The sequence below is a fragment of the Syngnathus floridae genome, chromosome 10 (genome assembly GCF_059516105.1).
Source record: "Syngnathus floridae isolate MCC-2025c chromosome 10, RoL_Sflo_1.0, whole genome shotgun sequence".
Taxonomy (NCBI): Eukaryota; Metazoa; Chordata; class Actinopteri; order Syngnathiformes; family Syngnathidae; genus Syngnathus; species Syngnathus floridae.
In genome coordinates this window covers 3,180,502-3,200,041 of record NC_142422.1, presented here as the reverse complement: position 1 = coordinate 3,200,041, position 19,540 = coordinate 3,180,502, and the positions used below count along the sequence as shown (strand labels likewise).

The following is a 19,540-nucleotide window of genomic DNA, read 5'->3' as shown; positions in this document are numbered from 1 at the left end:
GGAACGGGAACAAAGTGCTATATAGAAAAATACTCAAGTAGAAAATATAACACAATACAACCGGTGTAAAGCCAATGAGGAAAAATGGCTTTAAAGATTACAATCCAAGAATGGATTGACTGTGCTGTAATTATTGATTGTTCAACTTTAGTTTTTCAGTAGTACATGTCCAGTGACAGATGTAATGAAGTGTATTAGTTATCTCAAGTACTTGGTGCTCACAACACAAAAAAACAAAATACCAATAAGATTGGCAGTACAATATTTTAAAAATTATAAAAGATAGGCGGGTGGCACGGTGGATCACATCCACCTCACCGTTCAGAAGTGCAAATTTTCTTTAAAGCTACCAAATTAAATTTCATATTTATATATTATAACTAAAGTGAAGGCCACTTGTGTAATCTTGTCCACAATCAAAAGGTCATTCCCTCCCATGGCCCATTTGAGTGGTAACCAGCATGTGGTAGACTCCCTTTTTAGCCAGCAGCTGCTGATGTGTCCCTTGTTCGACCACCACGCCTCCCTGAAAGACGGCGATGCGGTCCGCGTTTTGGATGGTGGACAGACGGTGGGCGACGACGATACACGTCCGACCCTGGCTGGCTTTGTCCAACGCTTCTTGCACCACCTTGCTCAAATTGAGAGAAGTCAATTGGGATACACTTCACAATTCTAGATGAGAACCAAAAAGACGTACCTTCTCACTCTCGGTGTCCAACGCAGACGTAGCTTCATCCAGAAGCAAGAGTTTGGGGTTACGGAGAATGGCTCGGGCGATGGCTATTCGTTGTTTCTGACCTCCTGACAGCTGGGTCCCCTTATCGCCTGCCTGAGTGTCATATTTCTGCTCGGGTAAACAAAGTCAAAGTCAGTGGAACGTGACCAAATCATTACATAGGGTGTTTTCAAAATAACTTTTTACTTTTGGCAATTTTTCTATGAAGCTGTGAATGTTAGCTTTCTCCGCAGCTGCTTTAATCTCCTCCATGGTAACCGTTCGACTGTTGTCTCCGTAGGCGATGTTTTCGGCTAAGCTGCAGTCAAACAGCACGGGCTCCTGGGACACGATCCCGACCTGTGATCTCAGCCAGTGGATGTTCAGATCTTTTACATTCTTGGAATCAATCACCTGGAAGAAAAAAAAATGGTTTGGAGCAAGACATCCAAGACCCAGGTAAGCCTGAAGTACTTTGGACCTCACTTGAGATTTTATTGGGGACATTTATCATCATGATCTAAAAACTCTCACGTCAATCCTTTGGTTCGAACGGCAATAACATTCAAGCGAGACTGACAATATTTGGGTGAGTCAGTTTGCATTGTAAAGTTTATAATTCATGAGTCAGCAGCTATAAAAACGCTAACCATTAGCTCAGTGAGAGTAGGTGAAGAAGCAGAAAGCAATCGTGTGCATGTGTCTTCTCACCACTTTGCCTTGCGTGGTGTCATAGAACCTCTCCAGGAGCTGGATGGTGGTGCTTTTGCCACAGCCGCTGCTTCCCACCAGGGCCAGTGTCTCTCCCTTGCTCACTTTCAGATTCAGCCCTTGGAGAATGGGGACATCCGGGCGTGAGGGGTAGTTAAACTTAACGTCCTCAAAGCGCACACTGCCATCAAATTGCTCCTGGAGATTTAAGGAAGGGGAATGAAAATAATAATAATGATGATGAAAATAGTTTGTACGTCAGGTTTTATACCAGCGACTCTCCATCTTCTGAGAGATTATCAATAGCAGGCTCCGTGTTCAAAAGCATCATGAGGTGCGCAGCGGACATTTTGGCTTTTGCGTAGTTCGGAGTGAAGGAATTAGCTTCGCCGACAGCCATGGCGCCATACAGGACTGCTGAAATAACTCTAGGCGAGACAAAAAGAACTTTGTGTTAAAGTTGTAATATGAAAGGTGAAGCTCCGCCCCCTCACGTGCACCTGTGACCATAAAGCAAATATTTTGCAACAGTCACATTTGCCTTACACATGCATTGAACTTCCATTTTTCCAACTATCCACGTGAGGTAATAAAAGATTTTAGTATATTGACCGTTCATAATTATCCACTAGATTGCTTTTCTTTATCATCTGTCAAAGTACAATAGACAAATGTTGGACTACAACCCAAGAAAAAAAAAACGTTACTCACAGGAATACTCCCTCAACATCCATTCGTTTTTGGTCGATGAGCCAAGCTCCAAAGCGGAAACATCCGGCGTAAGCAAAATAGATCATAGCTTGGGAAAATGCAAAGGTGAAACCGTACACGTGGGCCTTTTTCTGGGAGTTACTGCAAAGAGACAAACGTTAACGAGATCTCGTTATCACAAATCAAACGTTTCGTGAAATTAAAGATCTCTCGTACTTGTAAGGAACGATGAGGTTTTCATGATACAGAGACTCAAACTTGGGTTCTCTGGTCAGAGATGCCACCGTCCGAATATTCTCGATGGCCTCTGTCGCAATCTGAAGAGACGGAAAACGTGGAATGAAAGACAAAGGTCAAAGGTTAGAGCAAAAGGCTCTAAGCCCACCCAAGTCATTCAGCCACACCACAGACATCAAACTGTAGCCCATATTTGGTCCATGAAGACAAATTGTATCAATGCTAAAATTGAAAATTGTCTGCACTTTTAAAAAATTTCTCGCAATTTTTATTACCATTCATATTTAAAAAAAAATTTGAACAGTTCTTACTCGTCTCTTATTTCAAAACTAGTTATTTATCACTGTTGTGTAGCCTATATATGAGACGTTAATATAATTATTTAGGTTGAGAATCATAATGGTGAAGGAAACTATGACATAAATAAAAATAAGTTGGACACTCCAGCCTTAAGCTATCATGGCCCAAAATCTTCCTCAGAAGTTGCTAAGCTAAAGATTCCACTCCAATTCACATTATTGAAGTCCACCCACCTTTCCGGCCTTCTCCAGCTCCTTCTTGTCCTGAGCAGCTTGCCCGGCCAGCAACTGCATTTGCACGGTTCCAGCCACCGCCATGACGGGAACCACCGACAATATGAGCAGGGTCAGCTCCCAGCCGTATACAAAGGAAAGAATCAGAGCCGTGCCCATATTGGCCAGATTCTGAACCAGGGTGGCAAGACGTAGTCCCGTAGCCTGAGCAAAAGTGGAAAGGTGATAATAAATATGGAAACAAAGATGGCCGCCATGCTTGAGTGAGACAATGTCTGACCCCTTGAACTTGAGCAGCATCTGTGGCAAGTCTTGTTGTGAGGGCACCAACACTATTTTTGTGGTTATCAAACCAGCCGAGGTCCTATTTTAAAAAAAAGAAAGAAGTTTTTATTTACATTTAACATCTTTGAAATGCAGATGGGATTTTTTTTTTTTTGTTTGAACAAGTCTTCATCTGTCTCAGTATGTCAACATGTTATTCATTACATAGTAAACTGATCTGCTCTGAACACGAAAGCATATTTACTTATTAGATGAGAACTTTTGAGATAATATTGCCCGAATTTCAATTTTTCTACTAACCTGCCTCATCATGGCTTTGAAAGCTGCTAATCTCAGTTTCATTGTCAGAAGCTCTCCAGATTTACCAAAACAGAAACCCTGGAAAAGTAAAACAAAAACATGAATTGACCCTAATTGAAATTTTCTTTTTTTCAATTTTCTTACTGGAATAACATTTTGGTCTCTTACCTGTAAAAACATGGTGAAAAAAGAAATTCCACCAATAACAGCAAACATAAGGGAGAAGAATTCAGATTTCTGCCGAACAACGTTTACATCGGGCTCAGCAAACACCTGAAAGTTGGAAAAACAACAAATTAAATTAATTAAATTCCATCAAAACTTCCAAAATCTTAAAAAAAAAATCCTACAGTGATGATTTTGGAGAAGATAAGAGCAAACAGCGGTTGCATTGCGCCATTAATTGAAGCGCAGATGGTTCCGACGAAAATGTAAGGCCACTCCGGGAGGTTGAAACGCATCACTTTGAGAAACGACACTGGCGGAACATTTTCGTCCTGTGGAAAATGAGAAAAACATTTTTTCATCAGACCTCCCCATTATTCTTCGCAAAGAAGATCCAACTTACTTCCTCTGTTGTATCTTTGCCATCCACCAAATTTTCTTTCTCTTCTTTTTTCCCTTCTGAACCAGAAAATGAAGACGTTTTTGTAGATCTCCTCCTCCTCATTAACGGGGAGTTCGGGATACTTTTGTTTTCAACGTCTTCTTCATCCTCCTCGTCCTCAGCTTTCTGAAAAGTCTACAAGATGGAAATGAGAGGAAAGTCTGAACATTTTGGGCTGACACGAGATTTTTTTTTGTGCTAGCGTTACCTGCATAGTGACGAGCGTTTGGTAGACACCATGTTTTTCCATCAGTTGGCTGTGAGTCCCCAGCTCGACAACCGCTCCGTTTTTGAACCCGGCGATGACGTCGGCGTTTCTGATTGTCGAAAGGCGATGGGCCACAATTAAGGTGGTACGACCCAGTCGAACCTACACAAATGAAAAAAAAAAGCACATTGCTTCATTTTGTAATTATTTCTGTTTCGTTCACTGCCATTGACCAAAATAGACGTTAATTATAAAATATTTTATTCCGTTGTTGCAAAGTGGTGACTTTTTACTTTGTCAAGAGCAGCCTGCACAATCGTCTCACTCTCGGCATCAAGAGCAGACGTGGCTTCGTCCAGCAGAAGGATTTTGGGGTTACGGACTAGCGCCCGGGCAATTGCGATCCTCTGCTTCTGTCCTCCACTCATCTGAGTCCCTCGGTCTCCAACCAGCGTGTCAAACTTCTGCTCAACAAAACAATCTCAGTCATTTCTTTCCCCGTGGAGATGTCATGAGTGCGTTCCTACATCGGGAAGATTCATGATGAAGTCGTAAGCGTTGGCCTCCTTGGCGGCTCGTTCAATCTCCTGCTGCGTCACGTTGCTTCGGCCGTATCGGATGTTCTCGGCTATGGTGGTGGCGAAAAGGACGGGCTCTTGGCTCACCACGCCAATCATCTTCCGCAAGTAGCGGATATTGAGGGAACGGATGTCATGGCCGTCGATAAATACCTGCAAAGAGGGAAAATGGATTCTCAAATTGTGTGTTTTGAGTTGAGAGTTTGGACTTGTGGACGTACAGATCCCTCTTGAGGATCGTAGAATCTTTGTAAGAGCTGGATGGTGGTGCTCTTCCCACACCCGCTGCTTCCAACTAAGGCCATGGTCTGTCCACTCGTCACACTCAAGGACATGTTGTTCAATACCTGCAAGTAATGGAATTGTTGGTTTTCATCCATCGTATGAAGTTCTACCGTGTCAACGAGGAGCTTACTTTGACTTCAGGCCTTGAAGGGTAGTTAAAGTGGATATTCTTGAACGTTATATTTCCTTTGATGGAATCAGGCTTGAAGCCGCTCTCTGAAAAGCTGTCGATATTTGGTACCTGCAGAGAACATTGTTTTATTTAGCGTCGGGTTTAGCCAGGAATGTGAAAAGACAATGTGAGGAACACCGAAGGTTTAGATAGCCACTTTTAAACAAAGCTCATATTTATTTATACGGCTAGCCCTTTTTGCTCGAGGGTACGTCAATATAAACAAGCTCATTGTTATCTTGGGGTTGTTTTGATTTTTCGAAGCATGGATTAAAGGAAACATACCTATGACCCGCCTAGTTAAGTTGTAACTGCAAATTTCCAATTCCAAGCTCTCATTAAAGTTTCAACCTGGAGGGCTAGAATACATTTATAGAACCTGATAAAGAAAGGAAGGAAGAAGCTGTGGATTTCCTTACATTGTCAATAATTCTGTAAACTTTGTGTGCGGCTCCTCTGGCGCTGGAAAAGGACTGAACATTAGGCGACGTCTGCCCCAAGGCGAACGCTCCGATGAGGACAGCAAATAAAACCTTACATAAATACTCAGCGTCAGAATTTTTTTTTTTTTCGTGGGTCTTCGGAATGTTTGACTCACTGTAAGTACAACGCCGATGGTGTACTCTCCGCTCAAAATGAGGGTGCTTCCGTACCAGAAGGCCAAAGAGTAAGAGAGGTAGATCAATAAGAAGGTGACGCCCATAGCAATGTTTGAACTTATTGCCTTTTTGATTCCCACGTTCTTGGCATCCTCCAAATTTTTATGATACCTGTCAGACAAATATTTTTTGTTATGGACAAAAAAAAAAAAGGCAATTTATGATTGACGCTTGAACAAACCTCTCAATCTCTCTGCGTTGCCCACTGAAGGCAAAAACAGTCCTGATGGAAGAAAGCACCTCTTCTGCCACAGCGCCCGCTTTGGCATAGGCACTCTGTTCTCTAGATGTGAACGATGCTAGCACCTAGCGACAAGTGTGAGATTAGCAAGAAGAAACCTGCCTTCAAGATCAAGGCTGGATAAAAAAAGCCAAGCTTACCTTACTGAAAATTGCCGCCATGATGCCTAACAAGGGGCTGACGGCCAGTATGACGAGAGTCAGCTTCCATCCTTTGCTGAAACCGATGACGACAGACGTGATGAAGGTGGAACAGGATTGGATTAACATGGCCACCTTGTCTCCGATACCCTCTTGGATCTTATAGACATCGCTGCCCGGAGCAGATAGCAATATTGAGAGCTTCAGAGTAGCGTATAGACCATTGGTGTCAAACTTAAGGCCCGGGGGTCAGATATGGACCGCCACACGGCGAGGCAAATTTTGCATCGACTTTGTGTCATTACTAAAATTACAAATTGTCTTCACTTAAAAAAAAAAAAATAGATATTGTTTACAATTTTTATTACCATTTGTCTTGACACTTCTGGTATAGAGCTAACCAAAACAGCAGCACCATGTCAACAGCCAGTTTTGGTTGACATAGAAAAATGCTGGCTGTCATTAGCAGTGTAGCTAATTTTGAAGGAAGGAAATGCACGTTACTAACTCCGTAAGGCGAGTGTTGAGCTCTCCCGTCTCGTTGACATCAAACCAGCCGATGTCCTGTCGCATGATACTGTGGAAAAAAAACTTGCGGATGCGTTTGGTTTGTCGTCCAGCCGACAAGGTAAAGAACGCAACCTGCATGTAGGCGGCCACCAGTACAATGGCCCCTAGGATGGAGTAGTAGATGGCAAAGCTGGAATTGAGATGGACAGATGAGAACATTTTCAGAAATGGGGAATTCACCAGGTGTCATCTTGCTCTTACCCGGTCATGTCTTCCTGTAAGGTGCTGTTTAGAAAAGTCATATCTGAAAACATGAAATTAAGTGTTTGTCATTCCAGTTTAGATGACTTGGACTTGTTTCTTTCAACTCACTGGGGTTGCTGTTGTTCAAGTAATTAATTGTAGCATCGGATATAAGGCTGTCCGTCATATCTCCAAACACGACCAACATAAGAGGCAGGACAATCCCGTGGACCATCGACATCAGGGTCCCGAAAAACAACAGCACGAGGTCTTTGGTATCTGCAAACCGGAACTGCCCGCAGATCACATTGGATACAGAATTATAAGACACATGAGGAGCACAATACTTGGAGAGATAACTTACCAGTTCCATGGCACCAACCATGGGTAACTTTTCTTTTTTTTCTTTCTTCGTTTTACCGGCTTCATCTTTATGATCACTAGATCACATATAAAATGTGTGAAACGTAGTAAACCATCTCCAGCTAGTCACGAAATATTACCTTAAATAAATATCTTTAACGTTCCTCTCCAGCTTATCCGTTTCAGCCATGTCTGGTTCCTGTCAGAAGAAGTGTATATCCTGTTTATCCATTCTGGAAACAGAACCGTGATTCAGTCAAAAGTGTAAACATCACAACTCACTGTTGTCCTTCCGCACGGGCCTCCAATGTTTGACAGGCTTGGTGATCACACACGGATACTCGTGTGCTGTTGTCCTCCCCCCGCACCCTTGTGAAGTGCTCTAATGTTTCACAGAGCCGGTGATCTCGCACGCATTTTGATATCCACCCCTTCCACGCCCCCTTCTCCTCCCTCTTCCTTTCAACTCGCGTGACGTATACTGAGCGTGCACAGAAATAACCACATTGATCATGTAATTTCACTTCCCTATTAAAAAAAAAATCATCATTATGGCATTCACGTCAATTGTTGTTTATTCAGCATTATGATAAAAAGCTCATTCATTATTCAGTCAGCTGCAGGTGAGGGTGTAACTGATAAATGGCAAACTCATTAGTGTGATATTATTACGCAACTATATTTACAAGTGTGTATAAATATCTTTGAAATTTGATACAGCAGTATTGTTAAAATTAAATCAAGTTAAAAATTAGGTAGATGAATAATTTATCATATAAATTATAATAATTTATAATAATTTATGAATACATTTATCATATATATCAAACAAAATAAACTTTTTTGAGCCTTGTTAAAATGCTAATTGATCACCAAAAACACCCCCAGAGTATTTCCCTCAGTTATCTTGAAGCATTAGTGCTTATTTCTTAGTCCCGTACAGAACAAGAAAACAACACCGGGTCCCCACTCTGTGACGTCATAATGTGAGAAGCCACCCCCGTACCGCCCCTGCTGCGGACGAAACACCCGCCTCGTTTCTCAGAGCAACAGTCCCTGCGACTTGCGTTGACATGCAGCTGTTCTCATTTTACTGTATCAAATAAATTATAAAATATTTCCAGTACCTTATGCAATATTCCCAAGTATGAGTCATTGCTGTTTGCTGCATTCAATGACGATTTTTCTGCATCCTTCTTACTTTGTAAATGGTCATTGAACGCACCTCGAATCTTCCGACCAATATGAGTTTTAATGACTAAGGCTTCTTACTTCCGAGTGAGAAAAATAGAATGACTCATATCTCTTCATATAACTAAGAAATTAATTCTCCGTTGCCAGTCACAGTCGAACGTAATAAAAATAACATCAAGGGGGGCGCACATTGAGCGTTGATATTGAAAGTCTTAACCGGAAATGGCGTCGTTCCCTCTGAAGTGTAACTTGATTCTACTTCCTTACAATACATTCATAATGACGTAGGCAATCCCATCGATTCTCCTCGGGAGACTTGCTGACCGCGGCGTGTTGTGCGCACCGCCTGCTGCGGCCAGGCTGGCCTGGTGCCGGAGATGGCGTCCCTCGGGTCGGGGCTGCACGTCAGCCGCAAATGGGCAGCGGGCAGAAGCGGGGCGGTGGAGAGGAGGAACCTGCTAACCGTGTGCCGGTAGGTAGCCATCATCATCAAAACATCTCGTTAGCTTGACACCTATTACACCTATTGTGACGTCACGACTTGGTTTTCTATACACTCATCAACTTGTGATGTAATGTTAGCACAACTTGCCTTAGCCTCACTGAAAACTAATTTGTCTAGAGATGTGATTGATTGTCTGGAATGGAGACTGACTAATGACCAGTCCTGTCCTTCAAATTTTTACTTAGGTAGATGGTTGTCTGGGTGGAAATGAGATGACATTTGTGGATGTGTGCCCTGCAAACACGGCTGCTAGGCAACGGAAGAGAAAGAGAATCAGTTCATTTGGTTGATGTAAAAAGGTCGACAAATAAACTTTTACACACTCACGCACAATGCAGACGGGTCCATTAAATCTCTTCCTGCCTCATTAGGTGCAATCTGATTAGACTGAGTGGGTTTATTGCAACTGGGGAAAGACAGACATCAGCACATTTCATCTATTTTATAAATCAAGGAAGTTTTGCATGACCAAATAAAATGTCATATTTTCTCTCAGGTTTTCAGTAAAAACTCTCCTGGACCGCTCGTGTTTCGAAAGCATGGACGACACCTCTGCAGAGTTGGTCAACTTTGTGTCTATCTTGGAGCATATTCTCAATCATAGACTAAAAGGTAGAAACAGCAACAACACACACACGACAATACGGTAACACATGTCTTCTTCTCTCAGGTCAAACAACGTGGTTTGGCTACGAGAGTTCTCGGAGTTTCTGGGATTTTGTCAAAGCCGCTAGCAGTAAAGTCCCTCACAATTGCATTCAAAGTATTGAGAGTATGGAGAATGTACGGTCATCCAAAGCTAAGGTGAGACTCCATTTTGAGCCTACTTTGCATTATCCACTTAGAAAGATCAGCCAGAAATTCTCGGCTAAGGACATGACCCTGTTCCACTCAATAAAACAAACAATAGCTGCAACGCTGATTTGCTAACACAAACACCTCTCACTCACTTTAAACCTTTTTGGTCAGATATGAGCTGAATTGTGCTAGCCTTCCTGTAAGCCACCCTAATTTAAAATAATACCTCTAGATGAAATTGTCTAATTTCTCCCTATGCAAAACTCAACATAACAACTTGACAACTTTTGTGCCAGTAACATGATTTGTATATTTAATAAATAATTTTTTAATGGTCTTTGGAAATTATGCTGATCAAAAGTTAGCTTTGTTCAGCTAATGTTATTATTAATAATTATGATTACATTATTGATATTATATTAATATTAATGAATAATTAGCTAAGCTAATGTTCAGAAACAATTACCTAGAATGAAGGCTTTTTTTTTTTTGGGGCGGTCACAAAAGGGCCGGGCTTGGATCCGAGTAGTTCTGATGGAGAAGAGACTGTCGGAATACATCTCATCCGCTCTGAGGGACCTTCGAACTATCAGGTTCGAGTGAGAAACTTCAGCTCAGTTTGTAATGTGATAAATGAGCCGAAATCATGTTAGCTAAAGTGCCTGCTGACTGCAGGAGGTTTTATGAGGACGGGGCGATCATGCTGGGAGAGGAGGCGGGGCTTCTGGCGGACACGCTAATTGGTCTTAACACCATCGATTTCAGGTACTGACGCTTTTCCGCTTTGTTTCTTTAGTCATGCTACACTGTCCTAATCCATTCCATCCTGTCTCACCTACCTAGCTTCTGTCTGAAAGGCGAAGGTCTAGACACAGGCCCCTCGATCATCGACTACACGCCTTACTTGAAGTTCACGCAAAGGTACGTCAGCAGATTGTGTTGTCAGACGCGTGCTAACCTAGCGCTGGTTATCCCCCCCCCCCCCCCCCCCCCCCACTCGTTGCAGCGGCGACAGCATCAGCAGCGACGAGGAGGAGATGCGGACCCTTGGGAGTAGCGGTAGCGAGCACAGCACCCCGGACAAGATGGCTACGGCCGCTTCCATCTTCACCGAGCAGAGCAACTTGGTCAGCAAGTGCAAACGCTTTGAGCAGAAATATCGTATGGCGCTGGAGCAGAAGGTGAGCACAGATAAGTATGTTTTTCCCCTCAAAATGGAAAAGAATTGGCGGCAAAGCACTAGTTTTGTCTAAAAATCCTCAAGTTATTAGACAAGTCAATCCTAATTCTCATTTTCATGCCAGGCTTACCTGGAGGAGCTGGTACGTCTGCGCGAGGCGCAGCTCGCCGAGGCGTCGTCACACCACAAAGCTCTTGAGCAGAGCCTGGTGGACATACACCTGTCGCACACGCTGGAGAAGGAGCAGCTGGAGTTCATCATTTTGGAACTGCAGGATCAACTGTGAGTTTTATTCTTTTGTACACAGTAACTTCAAGTACACAAATGATTTGTGTCTCATGTGTGCAGGACAGTGTTGAAGAACAATGACTTGCGCTCGCGACAGGAGCTGACAGCCCATCTGACCAATCAGTGGCCTTCTCCCGACGCTTTGGATGCCAACGCCGTTGCCTTGGACACGCTGCTGTACAGGAAAAGCCCCGGACAGTGGGAGGAGTATGTAAAGGGGATTTTGTATGACTACATTATAATAGCGCCATGACTGAGTTTGTTGTTTGTTGTGCAGCAAGAGTCTCCACAATCTACCTACGGACATGAGCCTATCACAGATGTCTCTCGAACCGTCGCACACGCTGGATGCCAAACCACACTGGCCTCGCCAAGGTACACAACGCAACCCTTGCTAGCAAGATCTAACACTACCAGAAGATTGGGAATTTTTTTTTTTCGTCCAATGAGGTTTAAGCATTTTTCTGTCGCCATGTCAATCTAATCTGCCTCAATGATGTAGTTAAATTGTGCTTTTGTATTGAGTATTTTTTTTTATAAATATTTTTATTTATTTTTTAATAAATATTTTAAGTATTTTTTAATTGTTTTGCCGTGCAGGAAAAGAGCAGACGCCATCCCTCCGAGGATTGTGCGGCTCTCTCACCTCCGTCAACAGTTTCAGGTCTCTGGCCAGTCTGAGGTCCAACGAATGTCTGGCCAGTCCCGCCGCCGAGGTTAACAGCCCGGGCTTTACCCCCACATAAAGCCCACGCCACTTACTCAACCAGCCATTTTTTTCAGCGTGCTATTCCGTTGCTTTTTGTAGAGATGTACATTTTTCGTGCGCTTGCACCGACATGTTTTAGCATGCTTTTGGAACGAGCTCACTCAGGTGAAACGCTCTCGGACGTTATAGAACTTTCAACTTGTATTGGAAGACCTATTTTATGTGCCAACATAGGAAAAAAAAAAAAAAAGAGTTGGACTCTTCATTGTCGTTGTTTCTGGAGGATCATACGAGCACTTTTCTCATTTATTACCGGATTAATTTTTGTGCCTTTGTTTTCAATGCTGTTTTTTTTGTTCCCAGGTCATGACCACTATGATTGATGATCCACCCTCAGTTTAATCTGATGTGTTCCCTTTATTTGGAGACCAATGCAGTAATTCACTTTGGCTTTTGGTGACTGTGAGTGAAAGTCAGGCCCTCAGGCCGTTCTGCTTTCAGTGTTATGTTACATTTATTTGCACATGTACAAAAGTTGTATGGCTTTCTATCATTCATTTTGAATGACGTTTGTTAAAAAAAAATATTAGCTTTGGGCGCATTTCACAGTAAAGGCATTTTTTAATCACATCTTTCATGCACTTATTCAGTAGATGTAGAACGGTATCATTTCCTTGTGTTAAAAGAACTCGGGATGAGCATGATAAACAATTTTGGTTAATAGTGTTGAATGGATTGTTGATTAAATCCGTCTTGAGGTGATACGGTGTGCACTACTTGGTTGTACCAGCAGAGGCGCTGCAGTTGTCTGTCTAAAAGAAGCACCACAATTTCAGTATTTGTTGCCAGACTCGGTTCCTTCCCATTTAGCTTGCTTTTCACGGTGTGCAAACGGGATTCTGTCATCATGGAATATGACTTCATAAATGCTTAAATTAATCTCTCAGCTCTGCTTTTTTTTTTTTTTTTAAGATTGGTCTTGGAAAGTGCCCACTCATCCCGTTTCAGGTGTCTCTGGTGTGCAGAGGTCCAAGTACCCGAGCTTGGTTGTATTTGCGGAAAAAATCCTTCCCCATCTCGTAGGAGCTGATCATGATGGCACATGCCGGCGCCACTTTGACCACCCGAGGGAGGAAACCTGGCCAGGAGACAAGCGGGTAAGGAGACGATGACAAAATGTTGGCTAAATGTGATGCGCACCTGCGAACAAGCCTTTAACGCCGTGCTGCATCACAATCTTCTTCATGACAGTGACAGTGGATGAAGCCTTGTGCGATACTATGGAAACAAAAAAAAAATAAGTGACATGATTCCAAATCAAAAGAAAAAAAAAAAGCCCAAATTTACAATTCATCGCTTGTAGCTCCCCAAGTTCCACCTGCCTTCTCGTTTTGACCACATCAAACGGTAATGTTAAAATGGATGCAATCTGGAAAAAAAAACAAGATAGCTAGCGTAAACATCTTGAGGCTAATGAGCTAATGTGGCTAACATCATCCATCACACTCACCGTGCCAGACGTGGCGCCGGACATGAAGGTCATGACAAAAGTGGGCTCGCTGGTGCCGTAATGCTGGCACAGCCACTTCTTGCCACGCTCGTAGTTGTACCAGTATATAGCGGAGAAAGGCACATCCCGTAAAAGCGAAGGGCCTAGGCCTCGCCATAGCGACAGCCAGCCTTCCGCCTCCACGGCCGTCCGCACGCAGTTTCTCAGCTGCCCGTACGTCAGCTTCTCTGACTGCTTCTTGGTGCGGAGAAGCTCGATGGGGCTGATCACTGAGACCGCGCCCACTGGTGGGATATAAAGAAGGCATGCTCTGTATAAAGTTATTATCGTGATTATTATTATGATTACAAACCTCTGGCAGCAGCCCCGGACAACATCGGAGCAAACTGCTCATATTGGCCCATCTTGACTTTCAGTATCGCACGCAACTGGTCATAACAGGTGAAGTAGATGACGGTCGCTGGTACGGCCATCACTCTGGAGCAGACATAAAATAGCACAATAATTAATCTGCTCAATAGGATATGATTTGCATGAGAAAAAGACGCTTACAGAGTTGGAGGTAGACCGCTCCATAAGGATCTGATGCCTTCGTTACGTACGATCTTGACAAATGCGTCCTGCCGCAGTAAACAAGATTACAATCCGATCATGACATTTACGTCTCACTAGTGGGATTTGTATTTACCGCTGTGCCATTGAAGTGTCCCGGTGCTTTATACCAGGCCTTGTAGCCATTCATACACACGCAAACGTGGTCCATAAGACCGTTGCAGTAGACAAAGCATTTTCCTGAGCATTGAAAGAAAAACACATTAGATGACATGTAACAAAAAAAGAACTGTTTGGTAAAAGGTTGTTTACCTTTAGGGAAAGGATTTTTCTGTGCTTGAAGTCTGATCTTCACAACATCTAAAGGTGTCACTGGATAAAGAACGACAAGTATAAATGTAATATCTATCCACACATTTTCTACAGCTGGGATGGACTGGTGTTTTGCTGGGTGCAAGTGGTCCATGCAAGAAAGACCCCTTGATTAATATTAAGCGACATGTTATTTTTTCCCGAAATATTAGTTCCTGTTAAGCTATTTGTATTATCAATTGTATTTAGGAATCAATTTATAGAAGCAAACACAACACCAGGCATACTACAGTGTTTAGAGATTAAATGACCCAAAGGTCCCTCACCCAACAAAGAAGTGAGCAATGCCCCGGAGCAGGACGACACCATCTGTTGGATTGGAGTAATGCCGTTATCATTGGCTGGAACGGAGGGACGTTGGCCGCTCATGTTTCCTTCAACAGACATTAATAGACTTTAATTCATAAAGCGTTGTGGTCCCAAAACACAACCACGTAATGGGGATTATATTAATTTAGAAGTGATTTTTATGGCTAACTAAAGGGAATAACAAGACGATCCTACCTGCCCAAGCACGTTTATTATATCAATAAATCCTTATTCGCATTAAAACAGACATCTCTTCATGGCAATCTAGGCTGACAAGAAGTTCCAAAAGAGAGACATTGTCGAAACACGTGTTCAACCTTACTGCTTCGGTTAGTCCACAACATTACGTGATGACATGTTTCATAACATTAGTTTCACTCTCGCACATTCGCGAAACTAAAACTAAACCGTTATAAACAACGCCCATATACTTACACGGCGCTCAAATCTATACTGATAACAACTGGTGTCAGTTAGCATAACTTTAATGAACAAATATATTTAAATGTTTGACGTTTTTAAATGTCGAAACAGCACATTCGAATAGACAGATACTATCAACAATTTACCTTTTTGGTTGTTGCCAGATTTCGTTCACGTTAATCCGCAATTGTACTCATTAAATGGCGACATTTCCTTCAAGTAGGGGACTAGTCATACAGTAGTAATTTATCCGGAAGAACTAATAAAATAAAAGAACGAGGTGTTAACAATACGTAAGTTGCTCGGTTTAATTGAAAGTGATTGTATGAGGCGCGGAGTTTCCAGACATGGCAACTTGTTCGTCGTTTCCATTACATAGTTAAGCGGGAAACGAAAGCTCGGTCAAACACCTGCGTGAAGCCAAGCGTCGACGCTACGTTGTTTTTTCGAAATACATTAACCAAACAATAACAAATTTCAAAGGTGGGTAAATGTAATATTAATAAAATTGCTGCTAAGTAGGAGCAGACGTAAACCGTCGTACTGGTGCTTAGAATTACGGTTTTTTAATGTGGTCTGTAGGTGAAGTTGGTAAAGTTCTACATTTTGTTCACAGCTGTCAAATAAAGATGGTGGCTCGGGTATGTCGACGTAAAGATGGCGAACATGTACAATTTGTTTTCGTAAAGAGAATAAAATGAGGGCACGAGATACACAGAGACAAATTGGAGCTTATTGAAAGGTTTGTTATCACTCCTATTATCATCATGTTAACAGAATTGGGCGTCACATTACGTCAATATTTAAAAACCTCCAGGCTTTTTGTGTTTGCAAGACTTTAAGCTCACCTCTCTTCACTGTGTTGTCTTTTTAGGAAAAGCTGGCAAAAGTGGTGAGATGAAGTTTTCAGTAAAGTCCCGTCTGGCACTCCTCAAACCTTTAGCAGGGAAAGTCTTCTATCTTGACCTGCCGTCCAACAGAAAAACTGAGTCATTGGAGAGAGATATCAAACATCTCGGAGGAGTGGGTCCTTCTTTCATATGACTTTTAACAAACTTTGCTTGTAGCATCAATAAGATGCTAAATTGGCCTGGCTTGAAATGAATGACATCTAACATTTGAATATTTCCCCTTGTTGTCATTCTAGAGTGTTGACAAGTTCTTCAGCAAAGACATCACCTACCTTGTATCCAACAAGAGGGAAACTAAATACGTGCAATGTCCGAGACAAGACTTCCCGTTTCCCAGTCCGCAATCTGCAAGTTCACCTTGCCCCCACTCAAATCAACCCCAGCCGGACTGCGGTTGCGACAATACCAAGAACAGGTCTCAGGGTCAAGCTGACTCGGTGAGCTCACTCGGATTGCTTCAGTAGCGCTTAATGCTGGTATCGTTTTTAGTAACTCGTTCTTCAATTCTCGGTTTGCTGCGGTTCTCCAATTTTCTGCTTTTGTTTTTTTTTCCTCCTTTGTAGTTTGTCACAAGCTGCAAGAGGTCTTTAGTAGAAAAAACTGTGAAAGAACAGGTTTGTTGACTCTACGTAGCATTCTTACAGAGTTTTGTACTTAACTTTGCCAATTGAAACTGTTTTGTAGGACATTTTGCAGACCGACAAGATTCTGTCAAAGGCTCTGGAGTGGGGTGTAAAAATCTTCTACATTGATGGTGTGTTTACATTACAGATATAAATATATATGTGTGTAAGTGACTTTTTCCGATGCAGGTTGGCTCCAATGAAATGTTTAACTTCATTGCTAAAACTGAACCAAAATAAGTTAAACTTTCACTATTTGAAGAAACCAGACCAACACTTAATGTTGGATTTGTGCCACATGTGCAGAAGTGTTGGCGTATATTAAGAAGAAAAAAAAGACCATTGCAAGCCAGTGTCCAATGACTGCTGCAGCCAAAACAACTGTAAGTTTCCAAAGTCAAAAGTTCGTAATACTGTACATACCCGTATATACTTGACTTGTCCTTGCGTTCAATGTATTTTAGGTCAAACACGCATCGACTGCAGAACTCACTTGTCGGGAATCCAAAGGTGACAGACGCGTGTAACCACTGTAATACTTTAAGCACTCATTCGACTTAAGTAAATATGCACTCAAACGTTTTTCTCCACAGGAGGGCGTATCGGCAAACCTTTCGTCAAGGTTGAAGATTCAAGCAGGTGAGAGGTCCAATCTAGCTTCCACTTAATGAATTAATTGATTGCCTATTTCAAAATTGTTTCTCCTCAGATATTACCGTCCGATATACGTCACCATGACGAAAATGCCCGAGTTGAACCTGAAGACGCTTGCTCCTCGTTGTCCCTTTGTGGTTACTGGTGAAAAGTCCGCCGGGCGTGTCAACAAGTACTGTTTCGATTTTTGAATATGAATGATAAGAATAGAGCTGGTCTCTTTGCAGGTATGTTTGGAAGCACAAACAATGAAAAGCTGTTTATAATTAATCATGTTATTTATCCCCAGGACTGTCAAAACGACAGGGCAAGCTTCCGGTCGGAAGATTTATAAAAACAAGGAAGGAAGCGGCTACTGCCAGTGCTGCATGGACAAATATGAAAACTTGATAAGCGTAAGTCTCATATACAGCGGAAACGCTGAGTTTAATCACAACCTGTTTTCTTTACCTTTTTTTTTTTCCTCCCAAATGTTACCCTTAACACAAAAAAACAGTTGTGACTGTTGTTGTACAAGTTTAAAAAGAAGTTAATCACTCTTGGTTAAGACAATGACAAAATAATCAAGTATTAACTTACACATGGGCAAAATTGTTGATATCCTCGAGTTAAAAAAATAGGGATGACTTTAATCTTTAAAGTACTTTTTTTCTGCTAGATTTAGAATTTAGACAGGGAGTTGCACAAAAACAAACAATCCCACCAGCACTGTCAAAGTGATGTTAGAAAAGTCACGTGTGAATTCATAGCATGCACGCCACTTACTTTAAGGAGCCATTCACGAAGTGTTGGTCCATCCCGTATCAAACCAGAATGTCCAAGTGCAGACTGGAAATGCTCTACTGCTTTTAGTTTTTGTTTTACTTTCACTCTGACTAGTCTTGACCCTGGAATATATTTCCTACAACTCATCCTAATAGTGAAACTAACCCATTTGTGATATAATATTCTGTTCTAACTTTATTGTAACCACAAAACTTAAAGCAGATTTGTGATTGAAATTTGCACTTTATTTCATCCAGCACCTGCAAAGTGAGCGTCACCGGGCTTTCTCCAAAAGCGAAGCTTACCAAGTGTTGAACCAATTGGTAGCCCCCCTACAACGCAGCTTCACCCGTTTCAACACTTTTATAAAAAGGTAATTTTGCTAACAAAACAGTTTAAATATATTTAGCCTTCTTCTACATTTTTTTTGTTCCCTTCAGACACAAGTCCAGCGTTTCGTCTGGTCAACTTGACACTGGACCATTCGGGGGACTTGATGTCAGAGCCACGGAGATTATTAAGGAGGAGCAGCAGTCTAATGACTGCCCCATGGAATTTTTTTCTTTTCCATCTACTTCAGGCCTTCAGTCTGCTTCTCAGGTTCCAACTTCTTTGACTGCCTCACTCAGCTCAAATCTAAGACGTGTGTCACATAAACGGCCGAGCAGACGCAATTTGATGACTTGGTCACCTCCAAAAGCTGCACAGGAAACTCGACCCTCTAGCGGTGAACGCTTGGCACGAAGCCCGGTATTAATTCCTCAGGTCAACGTTGATGTGCACGTACCTCATGAAGACGCACGCAGCCCTCAGGAGCCACTTTGTGAGTCATACTTGGAAAGCCCCAGTGCTGTCACAAATCAACAAGAGGACACTAACAGGAGCAAAAGGTCACCTGGGAAAGCCGTCGGAAATGGAGAGCATCTTTCCTCACCGAGCTGCTCTCCAGTTGAGACAGTCAGGAGGAAAGTCAGAGTTTATAAGCGTCAAAAATGGAAAGCAGAATGACACTTGTGACAACTCTCCCAAACGCTCTGGCAACTTTTTCTCTCCACTGATAATAGGAGATGTGGAATTAGCGTAGATCTGATGACCAGAAGAGAACGAACAAAGCACTGGAGAATACAGACAGTTGGATAGTGCTCATAATTTAATGCCGCTCTTTTTTTCTGTATCTCCTACAACCTGTGGCCAGTGCCATTGTAAAAACAAATACAACCCCAGAGGGACAGTTATTGAGAAGAAA

At 42.4% G+C, this 19,540-nt stretch overlaps 4 protein-coding genes across 16 annotated transcripts; 2 read left to right on the top strand and 2 right to left on the bottom strand.

Moving 5' to 3' along the window:
* Positions 1-125: 125 nt before the first annotated feature.
* Positions 126-8,892, bottom strand: abcb4 (ATP binding cassette subfamily B member 4). 2 transcript variants are annotated; one of them, XM_088386799.1, is made up of 29 exons: positions 8,629-8,891; positions 7,784-7,982; positions 7,642-7,700; positions 7,503-7,578; positions 7,268-7,430; positions 7,157-7,199; positions 6,894-7,085; positions 6,386-6,557; positions 6,186-6,310; positions 5,944-6,115; positions 5,765-5,878; positions 5,304-5,414; positions 5,110-5,235; positions 4,838-5,041; positions 4,604-4,774; positions 4,311-4,472; positions 4,064-4,237; positions 3,846-3,992; positions 3,664-3,768; positions 3,496-3,573; positions 3,191-3,274; positions 2,911-3,114; positions 2,357-2,457; positions 2,141-2,281; positions 1,701-1,857; positions 1,430-1,627; positions 926-1,132; positions 701-847; positions 126-631 (listed from the first exon to the last, which is right to left on the bottom strand). In XM_088386799.1, exons 3-29 carry the CDS (start codon positions 7,689-7,691, stop codon positions 425-427), a joined length of 3,831 nt encoding a protein of 1,276 aa, XP_088242925.1. In that variant the 5' UTR covers positions 7,692-7,700; positions 7,784-7,982; positions 8,629-8,891; the 3' UTR covers positions 126-424. The 2 variants fall into 2 exon arrangements, with proteins under 2 accessions (XP_088242925.1, XP_088242926.1); XM_088386800.1 differs by lacking the exon at positions 7,784-7,982 and having other exon boundaries at positions 7,642-7,734; positions 8,629-8,892.
* On the top strand, positions 1,036-12,937 carry rundc3b (RUN domain containing 3b). The gene is made up of 12 exons (XM_088386815.1): positions 1,036-1,177; positions 8,984-9,167; positions 9,697-9,812; positions 9,871-10,004; positions 10,506-10,591; positions 10,674-10,763; positions 10,842-10,919; positions 11,005-11,179; positions 11,303-11,460; positions 11,527-11,673; positions 11,744-11,841; positions 12,067-12,937. The coding sequence occupies exons 2-12, from the start codon at positions 9,073-9,075 to the stop codon at positions 12,210-12,212; spliced, it is 1,323 nt and encodes a 440-aa protein (XP_088242941.1). The 5' UTR covers positions 1,036-1,177; positions 8,984-9,072; the 3' UTR covers positions 12,213-12,937.
* On the bottom strand, positions 12,573-18,387 carry slc25a40 (solute carrier family 25 member 40). Of its 7 annotated transcripts, none has more exons than XM_088386817.1 (11): positions 18,295-18,387; positions 16,190-16,307; positions 14,876-14,983; positions 14,374-14,609; positions 14,238-14,305; positions 14,038-14,162; positions 13,686-13,969; positions 13,523-13,604; positions 13,376-13,453; positions 13,213-13,313; positions 12,573-12,987 (listed from the first exon to the last, which is right to left on the bottom strand). In XM_088386817.1, the coding sequence occupies exons 3-11, from the start codon at positions 14,976-14,978 to the stop codon at positions 12,949-12,951; spliced, it is 1,116 nt and encodes a 371-aa protein (XP_088242943.1). In that variant the 5' UTR covers positions 14,979-14,983; positions 16,190-16,307; positions 18,295-18,387; the 3' UTR covers positions 12,573-12,948. The 7 variants fall into 7 exon arrangements, with proteins under 7 accessions (XP_088242943.1, XP_088242945.1, XP_088242949.1 ...); XM_088386819.1 differs by lacking the exon at positions 18,295-18,387 and adding an exon at positions 17,299-17,972; XM_088386823.1 differs by lacking the exons at positions 16,190-16,307; positions 18,295-18,387 and adding an exon at positions 15,114-15,296 and having other exon boundaries at positions 14,374-14,477; positions 14,550-14,609.
* dbf4 (DBF4-CDC7 kinase regulatory subunit) lies at positions 13,143-19,533 on the top strand. Of its 6 annotated transcripts, none has more exons than XR_015860803.1 (13): positions 15,519-15,824; positions 15,958-16,083; positions 16,216-16,364; positions 16,489-16,689; positions 16,816-16,866; positions 16,937-17,006; positions 17,182-17,258; positions 17,340-17,385; positions 17,469-17,514; positions 17,585-17,673; positions 17,819-17,924; positions 18,552-18,667; positions 18,735-18,769. XR_015860803.1 is itself a non-coding variant. In XM_088386809.1 (13 exons), the coding sequence occupies exons 3-13, from the start codon at positions 16,239-16,241 to the stop codon at positions 19,300-19,302; spliced, it is 1,524 nt and encodes a 507-aa protein (XP_088242935.1). In that variant the 5' UTR covers positions 15,525-15,824; positions 15,958-16,083; positions 16,216-16,238; the 3' UTR covers positions 19,303-19,533. The 6 variants fall into 6 exon arrangements, 5 of the variants coding, with proteins under 5 accessions (XP_088242938.1, XP_088242939.1, XP_088242937.1 ...); XM_088386809.1 differs by having other exon boundaries at positions 15,525-15,824; positions 17,585-17,701; positions 18,735-19,533; XM_088386810.1 differs by having other exon boundaries at positions 15,525-15,824; positions 15,924-16,083; positions 17,585-17,701; positions 18,735-19,533.
* The last annotated feature ends 7 nt before the right edge of the window (positions 19,534-19,540 follow it).